The 15336-nt window shown below is 41.8% G+C and overlaps 1 protein-coding gene across 3 annotated transcripts in view; it reads left to right on the forward strand.

Moving 5' to 3' along the window:
- enox2 (ecto-NOX disulfide-thiol exchanger 2) overlaps positions 1-15336 on the forward strand; it is a 766926-nt gene that overhangs the window by 390935 nt on the left and 360655 nt on the right. For all 3 annotated transcript variants that reach the window (XM_060915209.1, XM_060915211.1, XM_060915210.1), the window contains exon 3: positions 4859-5005. In XM_060915209.1, the coding sequence (XP_060771192.1) occupies positions 4859-5005 (147 nt within the window). The remainder of the gene's footprint in view (positions 1-4858; positions 5006-15336) is intronic.

Here is a 15336-nt window from a genome sequence, read left to right on the forward strand (position 1 = left end):
TACTTTTGCAAGACACCATATTTTCACTTTATCAGGATGTCCTAGCAATCTTTGCAAGGGCTATGATGTAGATTGGGCTCCTACACTCAACTAGATCGATAAGATAATCAAGACGACTCATGTAAACACAAAAGCAGAGCTTAAGAGTTAACAGCACAAAACTGCTTCCCCGCCCATAACTTCTCCATCCTGTTTCACCAATACCCAGATCTTTAAAGAGGTTTCTGTGGCTCTTTCTGAATGATTTACCTGGAAGAGAAGAGCAGGGAGGATTGAGAATCGAGCAGCTGTGGTTTGTTTACACTCGGTATTAAAACTTGTAGCATCCTAGCAACCATCTCAAAGACGTGTACTAAAAGCCTAAAATTTCTACTTACCCAGGCATAAACGATACAGGATTTCTCTTGTAGTGTCCTGATCCTCAGATCTTCAACCCAGCCACATATAAAAAGTTGTACGCCTCTATGCTGTTCCAGGTTTTCATCCGTTTGTCCGTGCAGAACGATGTCTGCAGCACCAGGTAGTTTGAGATGTCGGGGAACTCAGCGGATGGATAATTTTCCAACTCATAGGAAAAATCCTTCTTTGTTAATGTGTAAGGCTCAAATCCCATCGCAAAGAGCAACTTTCTGAAGGTAGTTTGACCGAAAATAGTCAAAATACTAGCTCCTTTACAAAACAGCAGCCAAATTGGTTTGTCTGACCACCACTTTATCTCGCAAGCAAAAGTCATGTGACTGAATACAACCCCGATTCCAAAAAAGTTGGGACAAAGTACAAATTGTAAATAAAAACGGAATGCAATAATTTACAAATCTCAAAAACTGATATTGTATTCACAATAGAACATAGACAACATATCAAATGTCGAAAGTGAGACATTTTGAAATTTCATGCCAAATATTGACAATGCACCGTCACATGCATCCAAGTAGTCCACCGCTTGGCGAGCCAGCAAAGGCTTTAAAGATGTCCGAGTAATGGCGTGGCCCCCTTCCTCATCTGATCTGACATTAAACCCTATTGAGAACTTGTGGGCCCTTCTTAAACGCGAGATTTACAATGAGGTCACTGAATATTTCTGAAATGCCAAAAGCGTTTATTTGTTAATTCTGAGTTGTTTACTTGCTACACTTACTCTAAAGATTAAAATAAACAAGTGAGATGGGAATATTCTAGCTTTTCATTTAGTTGCATAATAATTCTGCATGCTAAACGTTGCCTAATAAACTGTGCATGCTTATTTATTCCGCTGAGAAAGCCTCAACTCCCTTTTCCTTTGTTCAACATTCGGGTTTTAGGTTTGTTAACAATTTGGATTGGCTGAGAGGACTGTATTTAATCCTCAAGAATGCAACTTGGAAGCAGGAAGCAACATCTTCTTGAGAGAAAAAGTATCAGAGGAAAATATCCAGATTGGTTTGGGCTGACAGGAAGGTTACAGGAACTCAAATAATCACTTTTTACAATCGTGTTGAGCAGAAAAGCAACTCCGAATGTGCAACAGGTCAAACTTTGAGACAGATGAACCATAACAGCAGAATAACGCATGAGGTTCCACTCCTGCCAGGCAAGAGCAGGAATCCGAGCCTTCAACTGGCGCTGAAACTGGACGACCGGCCAGTGAGTGTATAAGGTCTGAGTCACATCATGCTATACTGCCCATGTTGGTGTTGCATTTGCCGTAATTTCGGAGATATGCAGTCCGTCTTGCGCACGCTTGAAAGCACGTAATAACGTCTTACGTAGGAGGCAAATGCTCGTGATCAAAGCCTAATCACGGTCAATTTCAGCAATATGGATTGTGTCTTTTTTTCAGATTGTAGTACAACCCCGATTCCAAAAAAGTTGGGACAAAGTACAAATTGTAAATAAAAACGGAATGCAATAATTTACAAATCTCAAAAACTGATATTGTATTCACATTAGAACATAGACAACATATCAAATGTCGAAAGTGAGACATTTTGAAATTTCATGCCAAATACTGGCTCATTTGAAATTTCATGACAGCAACACATCTCAAAAAAGTTGGGACAGGGGCAATAAGAGGCTGGAAAAGTTAAAGGTACAAAAAAGGAACAGCTGGAGGACCAAATTGCAACTCATTAGGTCAATTGGCAATAGGTCATTAACATGACTGGGTATAAAAAGAGCATCTTGGAGTGGCAGCGGCTCTCAGAAGTAAAGATGGGAAGAGGATCACCGATCCCCCTAATTCTGCGCCGACAAATAGTGGAGCAATATCAGAAAGGAGTTCGACAGTGTAAAATTGCAAAGAGTTTGAACATGTCATCATCTACAGTGCATAATATCATCAAAAGATTCAGAGAATCTGGAAGAATCTCTGTGCGTAAGGGTCAAGGCCGGAAAACCATACTGGGTGCCTGTGATCTTCGGGCCCTTAGACGGCACTGCATCACATACAGGCATGCTTCTGTATTGGAAATCACAAAATGGGCTCAGGAATATTTCCAGAGAACATTATCTGTGAACACAGTTCACCGTGCCATCCGCCGTTGCCAGCTAAAACTCTATAGTTCAAAGAAGAAGCTGTATCTAAACACGATCCAGAAGCGCAGACGTCTTCTCTGGGCCAAGGCTCATTTAAAATGGACTGTGGCAAAGTGGAAAACTGTTCTGTGGTCAGACGAATCAGAATGTGAAGTTCTTTATGGAAATCAGGGACGCCGTGTCATTCGGACTAAAGAGGAGAAGGACGACCCAAGTTGCTATCAGCGCTCAGTTCAGAAGCCTGCATCTCTGATGGTATGGGGCTGCATTAGTGCGTGTGGCATGGGCAGCTTACACATCTGGAAAGACACCATCAATGCTTAAATGTATATCCAGGTTCTAGAGCAACATATGCTCCCATCCAGACGACGTCTCTTTCAGGGAAGACCTTGCATTTCCCAACATGACAATGCCAAACCACATACTGCATCAATTACAGCATCATGGCTGCGTAGAAGAAGGGTCCGGGTACTGAACTGGCCAGCCTGCAGTCCAGATCTTTCACCCATAGAAAACATTTGGTGCATCATAAAACGGAAGATACGACAAAAAAGACCTAAGACAGTTGAACACCTAGAATCCTACATTAGACAAGAATGGGTTAACATTCCTATCCCTAAACTTGAGCAACTTGTCTCCTCAGTCCCCAGACGTTTACAGACTGTTGTAAAGAGAAAAGGGGATGTCTCACAGTGGTAAACATGGCCTTGTCCCAACTTTTTTGAGATGTGGTGTTGTCATGAAATTTAAAATCACCTAATTTTTCTCTTTAAATGATACATTTTCTCAGTTTAAACATTTGATATGTCATCTATGTTCTATTCTGAATAAAATATGGAATTTTGAAACTTCCATATCATTGCATTCCATTTTTACAATTTGTACTTTGTCCCAACTTTTTTGGAATCGGGGTTGTACAACCTGTACACAGCGACGGATGGGCTACAGTCGGTAATCGTGGACCTGCAAAGTACGCCTATATGAGAGGTGGACCTGATAAACTCGCAACTCAGGGAATATTTGTAGTGCATTAAGGTCTGGAATCCTGACTACGGATCAAGCAGGTGAATCGAATGTCATTTTCCATGCGAGAGCTCTGTTTAATGGACAGGAAAACGCGAGAGACTCAGGAGCGTGTGCTGAGATCTTAATCAGAGTTTTTACTCTATGACTCATCACTGAACAGCAGCCTTCGTTTCTCATTAGCAGCCCATTACGTGCCAAGGACTTTGCACTACTTTACAAAGCTCTCTAGGGAATGATAGCGAGAAAGCGATACCACATAAAGCCCTGTTTAACTTGTCATCAGTATCTGTTCTTTCGTTGTTCTGGCATCCTACTGTTCCAACTTCTAGCCTTTTTACTTTTTTTTTTTTAAATTCTATCTGTAACAGGTTCATATTCGTCGTCATGTCTGTTCTGTTCTTGCTTTTACTTGCTTCTACCCTCCAGTTCTATCCTTTGGTTTGTCTTTTTGAGAGAGTTTCCTGTATCCCTGTACTGTCAGAGCAGGCCTCGGAGGTCACGCGTGGGACAGTAAGGCACACAATTAAAGCGTCACTTTGTGAACTTTGCGTCAGCCTTTTTCTCTCTGAAATCGATAGGAAGCTGCAGGACACAAGGTGACATTTCAGAACCCCACCCTTCCTGTTTTCTTCAGAACAACAAAGTCGGGGGGGGACTCAAGGATTGGTGATGAATATTGCATGTCCAGTGTCCAGTGCTGCGTTCCTTATTTGCTTTCTGAATATCATCTCGCGTTTACTGTAGGAGAGAGCAGAACACCTGGATTTTAAACAGACTAAACAGCAGTCACTTTAATTATTGGCTTATTGTTCCTTGGCTTTGTGGCAGTATCCTTGCTGTTATCGAATCCATAACTCATCAGGTAATTTGCCCTTTGTTGTCGAATCTCTGATTTATTTTATTTTATTTTATTTTATTTCATTCCCCCCCGCACAGGAGGAACAGGAGTGTACAGTAGTTTCTGGATATCGATCGCTTGTCTGTAGTGCGCATGACCCTGACGTCAGTTTATATCATGGGATTGGATTCCAAGCCAGAGGGGTGAACAACCGATGGGAACCTTTTGTGTGAATAATTCCATCTTTTTGCCTTTCAAATGAGAATCGAAATTAATCCTTCAGTATTCAAAAGGGCTCATTCAGACTCCTCACGTAATCATGTCTCTCTTTGACATCCTCGAGTTCCAGTCAAGGATCGTTTGAAGTGGCGTCCTCTATCCAGGGTCGTTCCTTGGTTAGTTCAGATGTTTGCATATTGATGAAATCCAGTTCACCTTTAACGGTTTGTGTGTCCTTTTATTTTTGTGTGTCTTTCCCAGGACTAAACCCGCTACCCTTCGATCCCGCAACCAACAACGAGCCACTGCAGTTTAATAACACCAATGGGCCTCTGGTGTCCGAGTGTCCTCTGGAGATCAGTTCTGACAACGGCAGCAAGAAAAGGAAGAGACCAAACCTTCCGCCAGGTAGGAACAGATTCAGTAGCCTCAAATTTTACAAACTTTGGACTTAGTCATGCTTTTATTGCCACGGCGTGGCATCCGTCGTCCACAATTCAGTTAAATCGTATCGCCTCCGTCAGTTCTCCATAGGTTTCCATTCCGATTGTTTTGTTTGAAAGAACTCATCACTCCACACGAAACTTGGTCGTTGTTTTGTCAGTTTTATTGCCAGTGAGTTACTAATTAGGCCAAATTAATGAATTTTCCAGGCCTCTCATTAGAATCATCTCTTCTCCCTCATTTCTCACCAGATTTCAGTTCTGATTGATGTTTTGGGTAGATCTTCGCTTGAGGAACAAAACTTGGTTGGTCGTTTGTTGATTTTTCTGTTGTAAATAATTTGTTTACAACTTTTGTTTATTTTCAGTTAAATCCTATCTCCTCCCTCAGTTCTGAATGGATTTCAGTTCTTGTTGTTTTGTGTGAAAGAACTCGTCATCCTGCACAACACTTGGCCATTGTATTGTTATCTCGCCCGGGACGGAGTCCACCAGGGGGCAAGGTGTTGTTTTCAGTGGGGTTTCTTTGTTTTATCGTTAGCAACATTACGGGAAAACGGCTGGAACAATCTTCATGAAACTTTCAGGATACATGGATACATTTTGAGGGTCATCCAGTCAACGTCAAGGTCACCAAAAAGGTCAAAATCTTTTTTTTTTTTTTCGTGATAGCTTCCTTCATATTCGTCATATTTACTTCAAACCAATTCAGAAATGTTCATCTTTCAATTCTGGTTCCACTGATATGCTACATGATGGAGTGTACACTGCCGTTCAAAAGTTTGGGGTCACTTTGAAATGTCCTTATTTTTGAAAGAAAAGCACTGTTGTTTTCAATGAAGATCACTTTAAACTAATCAGAAATCCACTCTGTACATTGCTAATGTGGTAAATGACTATTCTAGCTGCAAATGTCTGGTTTTTGGTGCAATATCTCCATAGGTGTATAGAGGCCCATTTCCAGCAACTCTCACTCCAGTGTTCTAATGGTACAATGTGTTTGCTCATTGCCTCAGAAGGCTAATGGATGATTAGAAAACCCTTGTACAATCATGTTAGCACAGCTGAAAACAGTTGAGCTCTTTAGAGAAGCTATAAAACTGACCTTCCTTTGAGCAGATTGAGTTTCTGGAGCATCACATTTGTGGGGTCGATTAAATGCTCAAAATGGCCAGAAAAATGTCTTGACTCTATTTTCTATTCATTTTACAACTTATGGTGGGAAATAAAAGTGTGACTTTTCATGGAAAAACACAAAATTGTCTGGGTGACCCCAAACTTTTGAACGGTAGTGTATCTCGTAGTTTTCTTTCAAACTTTCATTTGTTTGTTTGTGTGTGTCTGTTTGTTAACAATCTAGCGTCCAGACGGTTGCACCGATTGACTTAAAATTTTCACAGTAGGTGGGCAATGGTCCATAGATTACCTGATTAAATTTTGGGTGTAATCAGGTCAAGGTGACCGGAAAGGTCAACCTTTTGGTCAAAATAACATATTTTCCATTATAACTCAAAAACAGTTGCCGATAGACAGATGTTTACTATTATGAGCATATAGGAACTCCCATATGGCCCTTCATTTGGCACCATAATCTTTGACCGTGAGTGACCTTGAAAGGGCAAACTCAAGGTCACGGATTTTCAAAGGGCTGTAACTTGAAAACGGTTGATGGTAGACAGATATTTACCATTATCAACTTATAGAAAGTGCCATATGGGCTTTCATTTGGCACCATGACCTTTGACCTTGAATGACTTTGAAATGTCAAACTCAAGATCATGGATTTTCATAGGACTATATGAAAATCCATGACCTTGAGTTTGACATTTCAAAGTCAAATAGTCAAATTATTCATTTGACTATAATCTGACAGCTGACGATTGAGAAATATTACCATTATCAACACATGGGTATCAAATAAGTCCTGCCGGGTGAGGTTTGTTTTGCCTGGCAACACTTTTTAAATTTTTTGCTAACGAACTGCTGATTAGGTCACCTTAACGAGTTTGCGGACTTCCCATTAGAATTGTATCTCCTCTCACAGCTTTCACCCGATTTCAGTTCTGATCGGTGTTTTGGGTAGATCTTCCCTCGAGGGACAAAATTTGGTTGTGTTTGTTGATTTTTCCTGTTGTAAACAACTTGTTTACAACTTTGTTCATTTTCAGTTAAATCGTGTCTCCTCCCTCCCTGAGTTCTCAATGGATTTCAGTTCTGATTGTTTTATTTGAAAGAACGAGACCGTCTGTACAAAACTTGGTCATTTGCATTGTCAATTTTTGGCTAACAAATTAGTAATCAGGTCGACTTAACACATTTCCTTCTGACTAGAGTTGTATCTCCTCTCATTCATCATGCGAATTCCGTTCTGATGGATGTTTCGGGTCGATCTTCCCTCAGGGAACAGAATTCAGTCCTTGGTTTGATTTTCCTGTTGTAAACAGTTTGTCGTGGAGGTTGGTCCTCACTCACATCGTCACATTTCGGTTCTGTTTGAAGTTTTGGTCGTTTTGATGGCAGGCCAGATGAGCCACTACGTCCTTGACGTTCTGGTTTAGTTTTTAATGCATCGGCTGCAATCAAAACATGGTAGTCACTTAAAAAGGTCACTTTATTTAGACAGGATAGAGCCACGGGCTCCTTCTGTAACAGCATTAAATGATATGAAAATGCCTTTATGCAGAGTAGCAATGGAAAGTGCTGTTAAACCAGTGCTGTTGCGTTTATTCAGCATTTGCTGGACTTAGAATTAAAGAGGCGTTTTCTTGCCCTCGGAAGGGGATTGATGTCTCAGCAGGAGTGTTCGGTGCATCCGATACATACAGGCTTGTAGAATTCGACCTCCTTGAGTCTGCTGTGAGTTTTGCGCAGTCAAAACAAAACGCAGGAACACATTCGAAGTGCAATTACACACATAACAGATGTGTGAATACTGGTTCAGCATGAGCGAGAGAGAAGACTCTGCGTGTGTGTGTTGACAAAGAAATTGCAGTCATTTAGAGGATGTTTTGTGAATAAATTATATTTTGCAAAAAAAAAAAAGTGTACAGACGCTTTTGAGACGGAATGCGGAGAGTGAGGATGGAGAATAAGGAACGCTCAGTGTCAGACTGTATGATCTCAGTGTTGTTAATTATATCGAATGAAGTCAGTGTGATCTCAGGTTCCTGTTGTGTCGAGATTGGCACCGGTGTCAGTATGGGATGATGGCACCTTGTCAGAATTGATGTATACCGACCCCATGATGCTTCTCCGTTTAAACACCGGATTGCAGGCAAACGGAGTCATCGCTCGACGCGCCGTGCACTTTTGTTCATTCCTGACTCTTGGAGGTCCTATTTGCCTGTGGAACAGCGAAGCCACTCAGAGCTTGAAGTGACTGTGATTAGGGCTTAAATGAATGCAAATGATGTGCTTCTCATCCGCGCGCTGTTCTTTATACACCCTCACAGCTTACACAAATGAAAGTGAAATGGGCCATTGTGCCGCGGTCGCAGTCAGGAGCCGGATGTGCAGATCAAAAGCAGCCAGCAGGATCAAAGCCTCTCAGCGACCAATCTAATCTGCCCATTTCGCACCATTCATTTTCTTACTGCATGGACTCCTCGTGCGAAAGAAAATGATCACTGAGAACGCACGAACCTGAAGCTCTGCAGTCTCCGCCACCGCGCTTACCTGCACCACTGAGTTACGAGGCGAAAAGCAGTTTAACGCTTTTCAAATATTGCCACGGTACAGCGTTCCCCTCTAGCAAAAGTACTTTTAGGATTTTGCAGAGAACGGAAAGTCTGCTCAAAGCAATTAACATCCATCTAAAAATGATAAGTCCCTGATTACGTTCATTTGAATAATGAGAATTGTTTAGAGAATCTCACAGCACCCTGCTGCCTGCAAGTCATCTCTTGCTCCATTACCATTTTGAATGACTCCAGTATGCAGATCTGCTTCGAAACGAGAATTAGCAAATAGTGCTCCTCTTTAGCAACACCGATTTGCCGCCCGGTCTGTCATTAAGCCTTGCTCTTATCCAACATGACTGCGGTTGATCAGTTTGTTTCCCGATGAGGGGGGGAAAAAAGTGCAATGACACCAAGTCACAACATCTGGATTATTATGTGTCCAGTCACTTTAATGTCCTCTGGCAAAGCTCAGCGACGGCGGTTCTTACTGCCTCTGAGGAGAGAAGTTAATGCTAGGGAGGCCGGTGGCTAATTACTAGCCGTGCAGATTTAATCTCATTAAAGCTCTGTAATGGATAGATTCATCTCATTAGCTATGGCGTGCCATTAGCGAGATTCCGTCCCTGGCTGTGTGTTTGAGTGGGTGAAGGTCCGAGGGTCAGCGCGGACCGCGTACTAGCCGCGATGCTCGTAGATATGACAGTGTGAAATGTCCAAACAGGTTCATTGAGTGTCATAAGGATTTAGTATTATGCAGCAGCATGGTGTTGCATTGTGGGTAGCATTGCTTGCTTCCTCACAATATCCAGTCCAGGGTGCTTGGTGTTCCCGGGATAGTGTTCCAGTCCAAAGTATCCTGACCAGGATAAAGCAGTTACTAAAGACGAATGAATTCAACGTTACGATGCTGGCAGCAAAGTCTCAAAATATTTAAATAATATTGGCTGGTGTTGAGTGGTATATCAAATATATTCCATTCAGCTAGCATGATATTGAACGAGTCGAAGACGAGTAGCTGAATGGAATATATCTGATAGATCATGAAAAAAAGCCAGCCATTATTATCATCATACTACATATACCAGAGGGGAACCGTCAGGGCCTTCTAGGCCTTCAGAGAAGCCCAAACAGTTCAGCATTTCAAATGTTATATTTAATTTCTTTCATTCTTTAATTTCTTTCATAATTCCATTATAATTATTCTCTTCTAATTCGGCCTCATTTTCTATCAAATTTGCTTCAGAAATGAAAGCGTTACTGTCCTGAAAATATTAGTTATCCAGTGAGATTTGTTTGTTTGTTGTGTCTAGGCTGAGAAGAGTTTCGAGCTGCTCACTCATTGGTTAGGACTTCATTGCCGGGACAGAAGGCCATGGCAGTGTATGTTTTTGTAGGAAGTGACAGATGAATTAACCAATCAGATTTTGATTTATAATGGGAGGGACCAAAAGTGTATTGTCCTAGGCCTCCTCGAAGGCCAACGTGAGCTTAACCGTGAGTCGGTGCAGCAGTGAAGTCACCTTCCAGCCAGTGTAGCGTTCATCAGTAGTGTGAGCGAATGCTAATAAAGCGGTCAAGCCAGTGCTATCTATCGAGAGCGAGTAGGACAGGCTAACGACCGAGAAACTAAGATTTCTGTCTCCAGACTCTTCTTCCACACACATTTGCTACAGTATTTTTCACTCAGACTTAAGTATTCATTTCCCCATGTAGTTTACTGAGTTACTTTTAAAATCAACATCGACAACTACACACAATGGAGCGACCTGGCAGCCTGCCGCTAATCCCTCACAAAATCCTTTGCCCTGTTGCTTTTTTGGTGTCTGGCTAAGTTTTGGCTGAGCTCAAGTCCCAGCTCTAATAGTAATGGTTCACCACTACTTGTAAATATGCGTGAAGAATATCTGATGAAGTTTTGGTAGCCTTTCAGGTGTTCAATGCGTCTTTCTCTTTCCCGGCGAACAAAGAAATGCTTCTGTGCATGCGCAGCAGAAAACTTTCTCATTGGATATTCGCATCAGCTCCGATGTGTGACCTTATGTTGTCTTGACGGCCATGCAATATCGTAAACCATATTCAACGCTTATTCTCCATTGGGTAGAGTGACGTACCGTATTGGCTCGAATATAAGACGGTGTTTTTGTTGTAAAAAATAGCTCTTAAAAAGGGGGGTCGTCTTAAATTCGCGGACTAGACAAAATGCCGCCAAAAACGAAAGTGAAAGTGAGGACAGTGAGAGTGAGCAAAGTGAGGCTGAGGATCTCTGTGCTGAGTAGCTGTAATTTAGCAAACTACCCTGTCCATTGTTTCAGTTGTTTATTATTGTAAACCTTAATGTATTGTTTAATGCATTGTTTAAAGCATTTGCACTGTTCTGCAAATTTATTCCATATTCCCGTAGGCTATGGGAAGTTAATGCATTGACATTCTGAAGTTTATAAACTTTCAATCTAAACCTGACAAATTTGTTGAATTAATGCAATTTAAATTTTTTAATTTGGCTTGTCTAGTAGCCTGCAGTTTAGCCTCTTTTTTTACTTCTATGAAAAGTGTTCACGGAAATGAGACTGAAATGACCTCTATTTAAATGTGAAAAACAAAAGCCTCTAATTTTAAACAGAATTTTGAAATAAATACGCTTTATATGAATGAACATTTGGTCTTCAAAAAACTTTTTCCCCAAAGATGAACTTGGAAAAGGGGGGGTCGTCTTACATTCAGGGTCGTCTTATATTCGGGCCAATACGGTAATACATGTAGGATAAACGATATGCTAACAACATTGCATGCTGTCAAAGCAAATGAATGAAACCTGCTAGAAGGGAATAGAACACGTTTTTATTCCATCGAAAAAGTGTCCTGTATGTATAATAATTTACCATATTACCCTTCCTTCATTAGAAACATTTCAGTACTGCTTTGTCAACCCTTCCATCGCCCCTCATTTGGAAACACCAATGGACAGCCTTGCTCAAGCCAACAGTACACAAACTACTGTTTCCAATGTAAAATATGTCTATTCAATGTTTTTTTAAGTTTGTACAGTGCGCTGTGAGACCTCCCCATCTTTGGTCCAAATATCGTACACATCTTTCATCCAGACTTGTAGTACTCGAGACGACTCGTGCCCTAATTTTAAGGACCCGTGACTTGACTTGGACTTGAGCAGTGATGAATTAGACTTGGACTTGTGCATTAACTGCATTCAGACTCATAAATTGGAGAAAAGGACTAGGATTTTTTCTTTATTTTTTGTAACGTGTCATAATAATTTGGCATATTTATACGTACATTAATTTTGTACTAATTTTGTGCAAGAGTGTCACGCCTGTTAGCCCTGCGATGACCTGGCGACTTGTCCAGGGTGTACCCCGCCTCTCTCCCATAGTCAGCTGGGATAGGCTCCAGCTTGCCCGCGACCCTGTAGGACAGGATAAGCGGCTACAGATAACAGATGGATGGATGGAGTGTCACGCCTGAGCGCCTTGGCGCATGCATCAGATAGACTCTTGGGCTCGCTCCGGATAGCGTGTGCGCCAAACGGACTCTCTCGCGCATGCCATAAATGACTCGCGCCTGCACAGGATTAAGGTGCAGTCAGTGCATTGATATAAAAACTGTGAAAACAGATTCGGTGTGCGAAGTATTGAGTTGTGTTGTTGACACATTACCGAGCCTTATTTTCTTGTTTGGTTTCCTGATCCCCGATTTCCTGTTTCTCGTCTTTGATTTTGCCGAGTCTACAATAGCTTGTTTGTGCCTCGCTTGACCTATTGCCTGTTTCACCGTTTTACGATTTTGCCTGCCTTCTGGATTGTTCACCTGTCTTGACTTATATTAATAAACACACCTTCTGCGGTTAAAGTCTTGTTCTCGGCCTCGACTCAATTTTTTTTTTAAATGACTTGGACTTGACTCGGACTTGAACTCGAGACTGGACTTGGGCTCGAGGTTTAGTGACTCAACTACAACACTGCTTTTATCTCTGCGATTGCTGTTCTTTGTTTATTCATTCTCTGATTGATGCCATGATGTCAGGTCAGCTCACAGACCCCTCAAATGGGTGAATTGTGTTCGAGTATTCTTATGAAGGCATGTTCGGTGATCATTCGTTTTTGTTCTGTTCTTTTCTTTAAAGTGCACCATGGCTGGCAAAACCCAAGCTTTTGGCTTGAGACTTGAAGAATTAGCAGAGATCTTTAATCACTTGAGATTTTTCATGGTTTATTTTCGCCTTTGTTTGAAAGATAGTGCTGGAGGAATTTTCACATTGGCCATGGAAGTCTTGGCACTGTACAGTTCTAGTATTCTTGCACGTATTCCTAAGATACTGATGGTAAAAACGGGTGTAAATGAAGTGCCAGACTAACAGCTATATACTGTATGTAGTGGCAGCGACCACACCCACACACCGTCGATCTCGCATTGCTGTGAGAACTCTGAAGTTATTTTCAGTTCAGTGCTCAACTCTCAGATACCTGACACGAAATTCTCAAGTGTTTGAAAACTGCTTCATATTAACCTTCTCAGTGTCCACTCTGCCTCCTTCCAAACTCAATTTTGTGATTGTCTTACCATGAAACTGGCCTGATTGGGGTGAATTAGGTTTTCTTGTTGCTAAGCAATTCTTCTGAATAAAACTTAGGAGTCCTATTGCATAATTCATATCATTTCGACAGAAGGCCATTATGAGCATGCATGCTCATCAGCGTACCGAGTATTCAAACCATGGTGAATTACGGCTGCTGGGTTTCACCAAGCACTTAGCAGTCCTGATGTCATGACTCCTTTAAAATGTGGAGAAACTTTCTCGCAATTTTTACATCTTAAAAGACCTTCCTGGTGTTGCTGAGAAACAGCTCCAGGTCTGAAGTAGCCTTTTTGAGCGGGACGGGAAAGTAAAGGTCGGAGGTGAAGGGAGTTGTGGAAACAGATAGGTGAGTGGTGCTGCTGTGGGGCTTTGCCACCATGTGTGCATTAACCTTTGCTAAGTGGTGCCTGGGAGGTGTGGCTAAAGATACTATCGATTGGCTCTGAGGAGGATGAGTGTGGAAGAGCAGGGAAGAGGAAGCAGGCTGATTTTGTTCTTGCTCAACCAAGAAGAATGGTGAAAGGGGAGTGTGGGAGGTTGTCAGGACTACAGTGGTGCCTGAAAGTTTGTGAACCCTTTAGAATTGTCTATATTTCTGCATAAATATGGCCTAAAACAACATCAGATTTTCACACAAGTCCTAAAAGTCAATAAAGAGAACCCAGTTAAACAAATGAGACAAAAATATCATACTTGGTCATTTATTTATTGAGGAAAATGATCCAATATTACATATCTGTGAGTGGCAAAAGTATGTGAACCTCTAGGATTAGCAGTTAATTTGAAGGTGAAATTAGAGTCAGGTGTTTTCAATCAATGGGATGACAATGAGGTGTGAGTGGGCACCCTGTTTTATTTAAAGAACAGGGATCTATCAAAGTCTGATCTTCACAATACATGTTTGTGGAAGTGTATCATGGCATGAACAAAGGAGATTTCAGAGGACCTCAGAAAAAGCGTTGATGCTCATCAGGCTGGAAAAGGTTACAAAACCATCTCTAAAGAGTTTGGACTCCACCAATCCACAGTCAGACAGATTGTGTACAAATAGAGGAAATTCAAGACCATTGTTACCCTCCCCAGGAGTGGTCGACCAACAAAGATCACTCCAAAAGCAAGGTGTGTAATAGTCGGTGAGGTCACAAAGGACCCCAGGGTAACTTCTAAGCAACTGAAGGCCTCTCTCACATTGGCTAATGTTAATGTTCATGAGTCCACCATCAGGAGAACACTGAACAACAATGGTGTGCATGGCAGGGTTGCAAGGAGAAAGCCACTGCTTTCTAAAAAGAACACTGCTGCTCGTCTGCAGTTTGCTAAAGATCATGTGGACAAGCCAGAAGGCTATTGGAAAAATGTTTTGTGGATGGATGAGACCAAAATATAACTTTTTGGTTTAAATGAGAAGCCTTATGTTTGGAGAAAGGAAAAAACTGCATTCCAGCATAAGAACCTTATCCCATCTGTGAAACATGGTGGTGGTAATATCATGGTTTGGGCCTGTTTTGCTGCATCTGGGCCAGGACTGCTTGCCATCATTGATGGAACAATGAATTCTGAATTATACCAGTGAATTCTAAAGGAAAATGTCAGGACATCTGTCCATGAACAAGAGAAGGTGGGTCATGCAGCAAGACAATGACCCTAAGCACACAAGTCGTTCTACCAAAGAATGGTTAAAGAAGAATAAAGTGAATGTTTTGGAATGGCCAAGTCAAAGTCCTGACCTTAATCCAATGGAAATGTTGTGGAAGGACCTGAAGCGAGCAGTTCATGTGAGGAAACCCACCAACATCCCAGAGTTGAAGCTGTTCTGTACGGAAGAATGGGCTAAAATTCCTCCAAGCTGGTGTGCAGGACTGATCAACAGTTACCAGAAACATTTAGTTGCAGTTATTGCTGCACAAGGGGGCCACACCAGATACTGAAAGCAAAGGTTCACATACTTTTGCCATTCACAGGTATGCAGGGCTCGAAATTCGCGGTGGTCCGGTCGCCCGAGGTGACTTCATTTGTCATTTGGCG

This window comes from Neoarius graeffei, chromosome 2 (genome assembly GCF_027579695.1).
Source record: "Neoarius graeffei isolate fNeoGra1 chromosome 2, fNeoGra1.pri, whole genome shotgun sequence".
Lineage (NCBI taxonomy): Eukaryota > Metazoa > Chordata > Actinopteri > Siluriformes > Ariidae > Neoarius > Neoarius graeffei.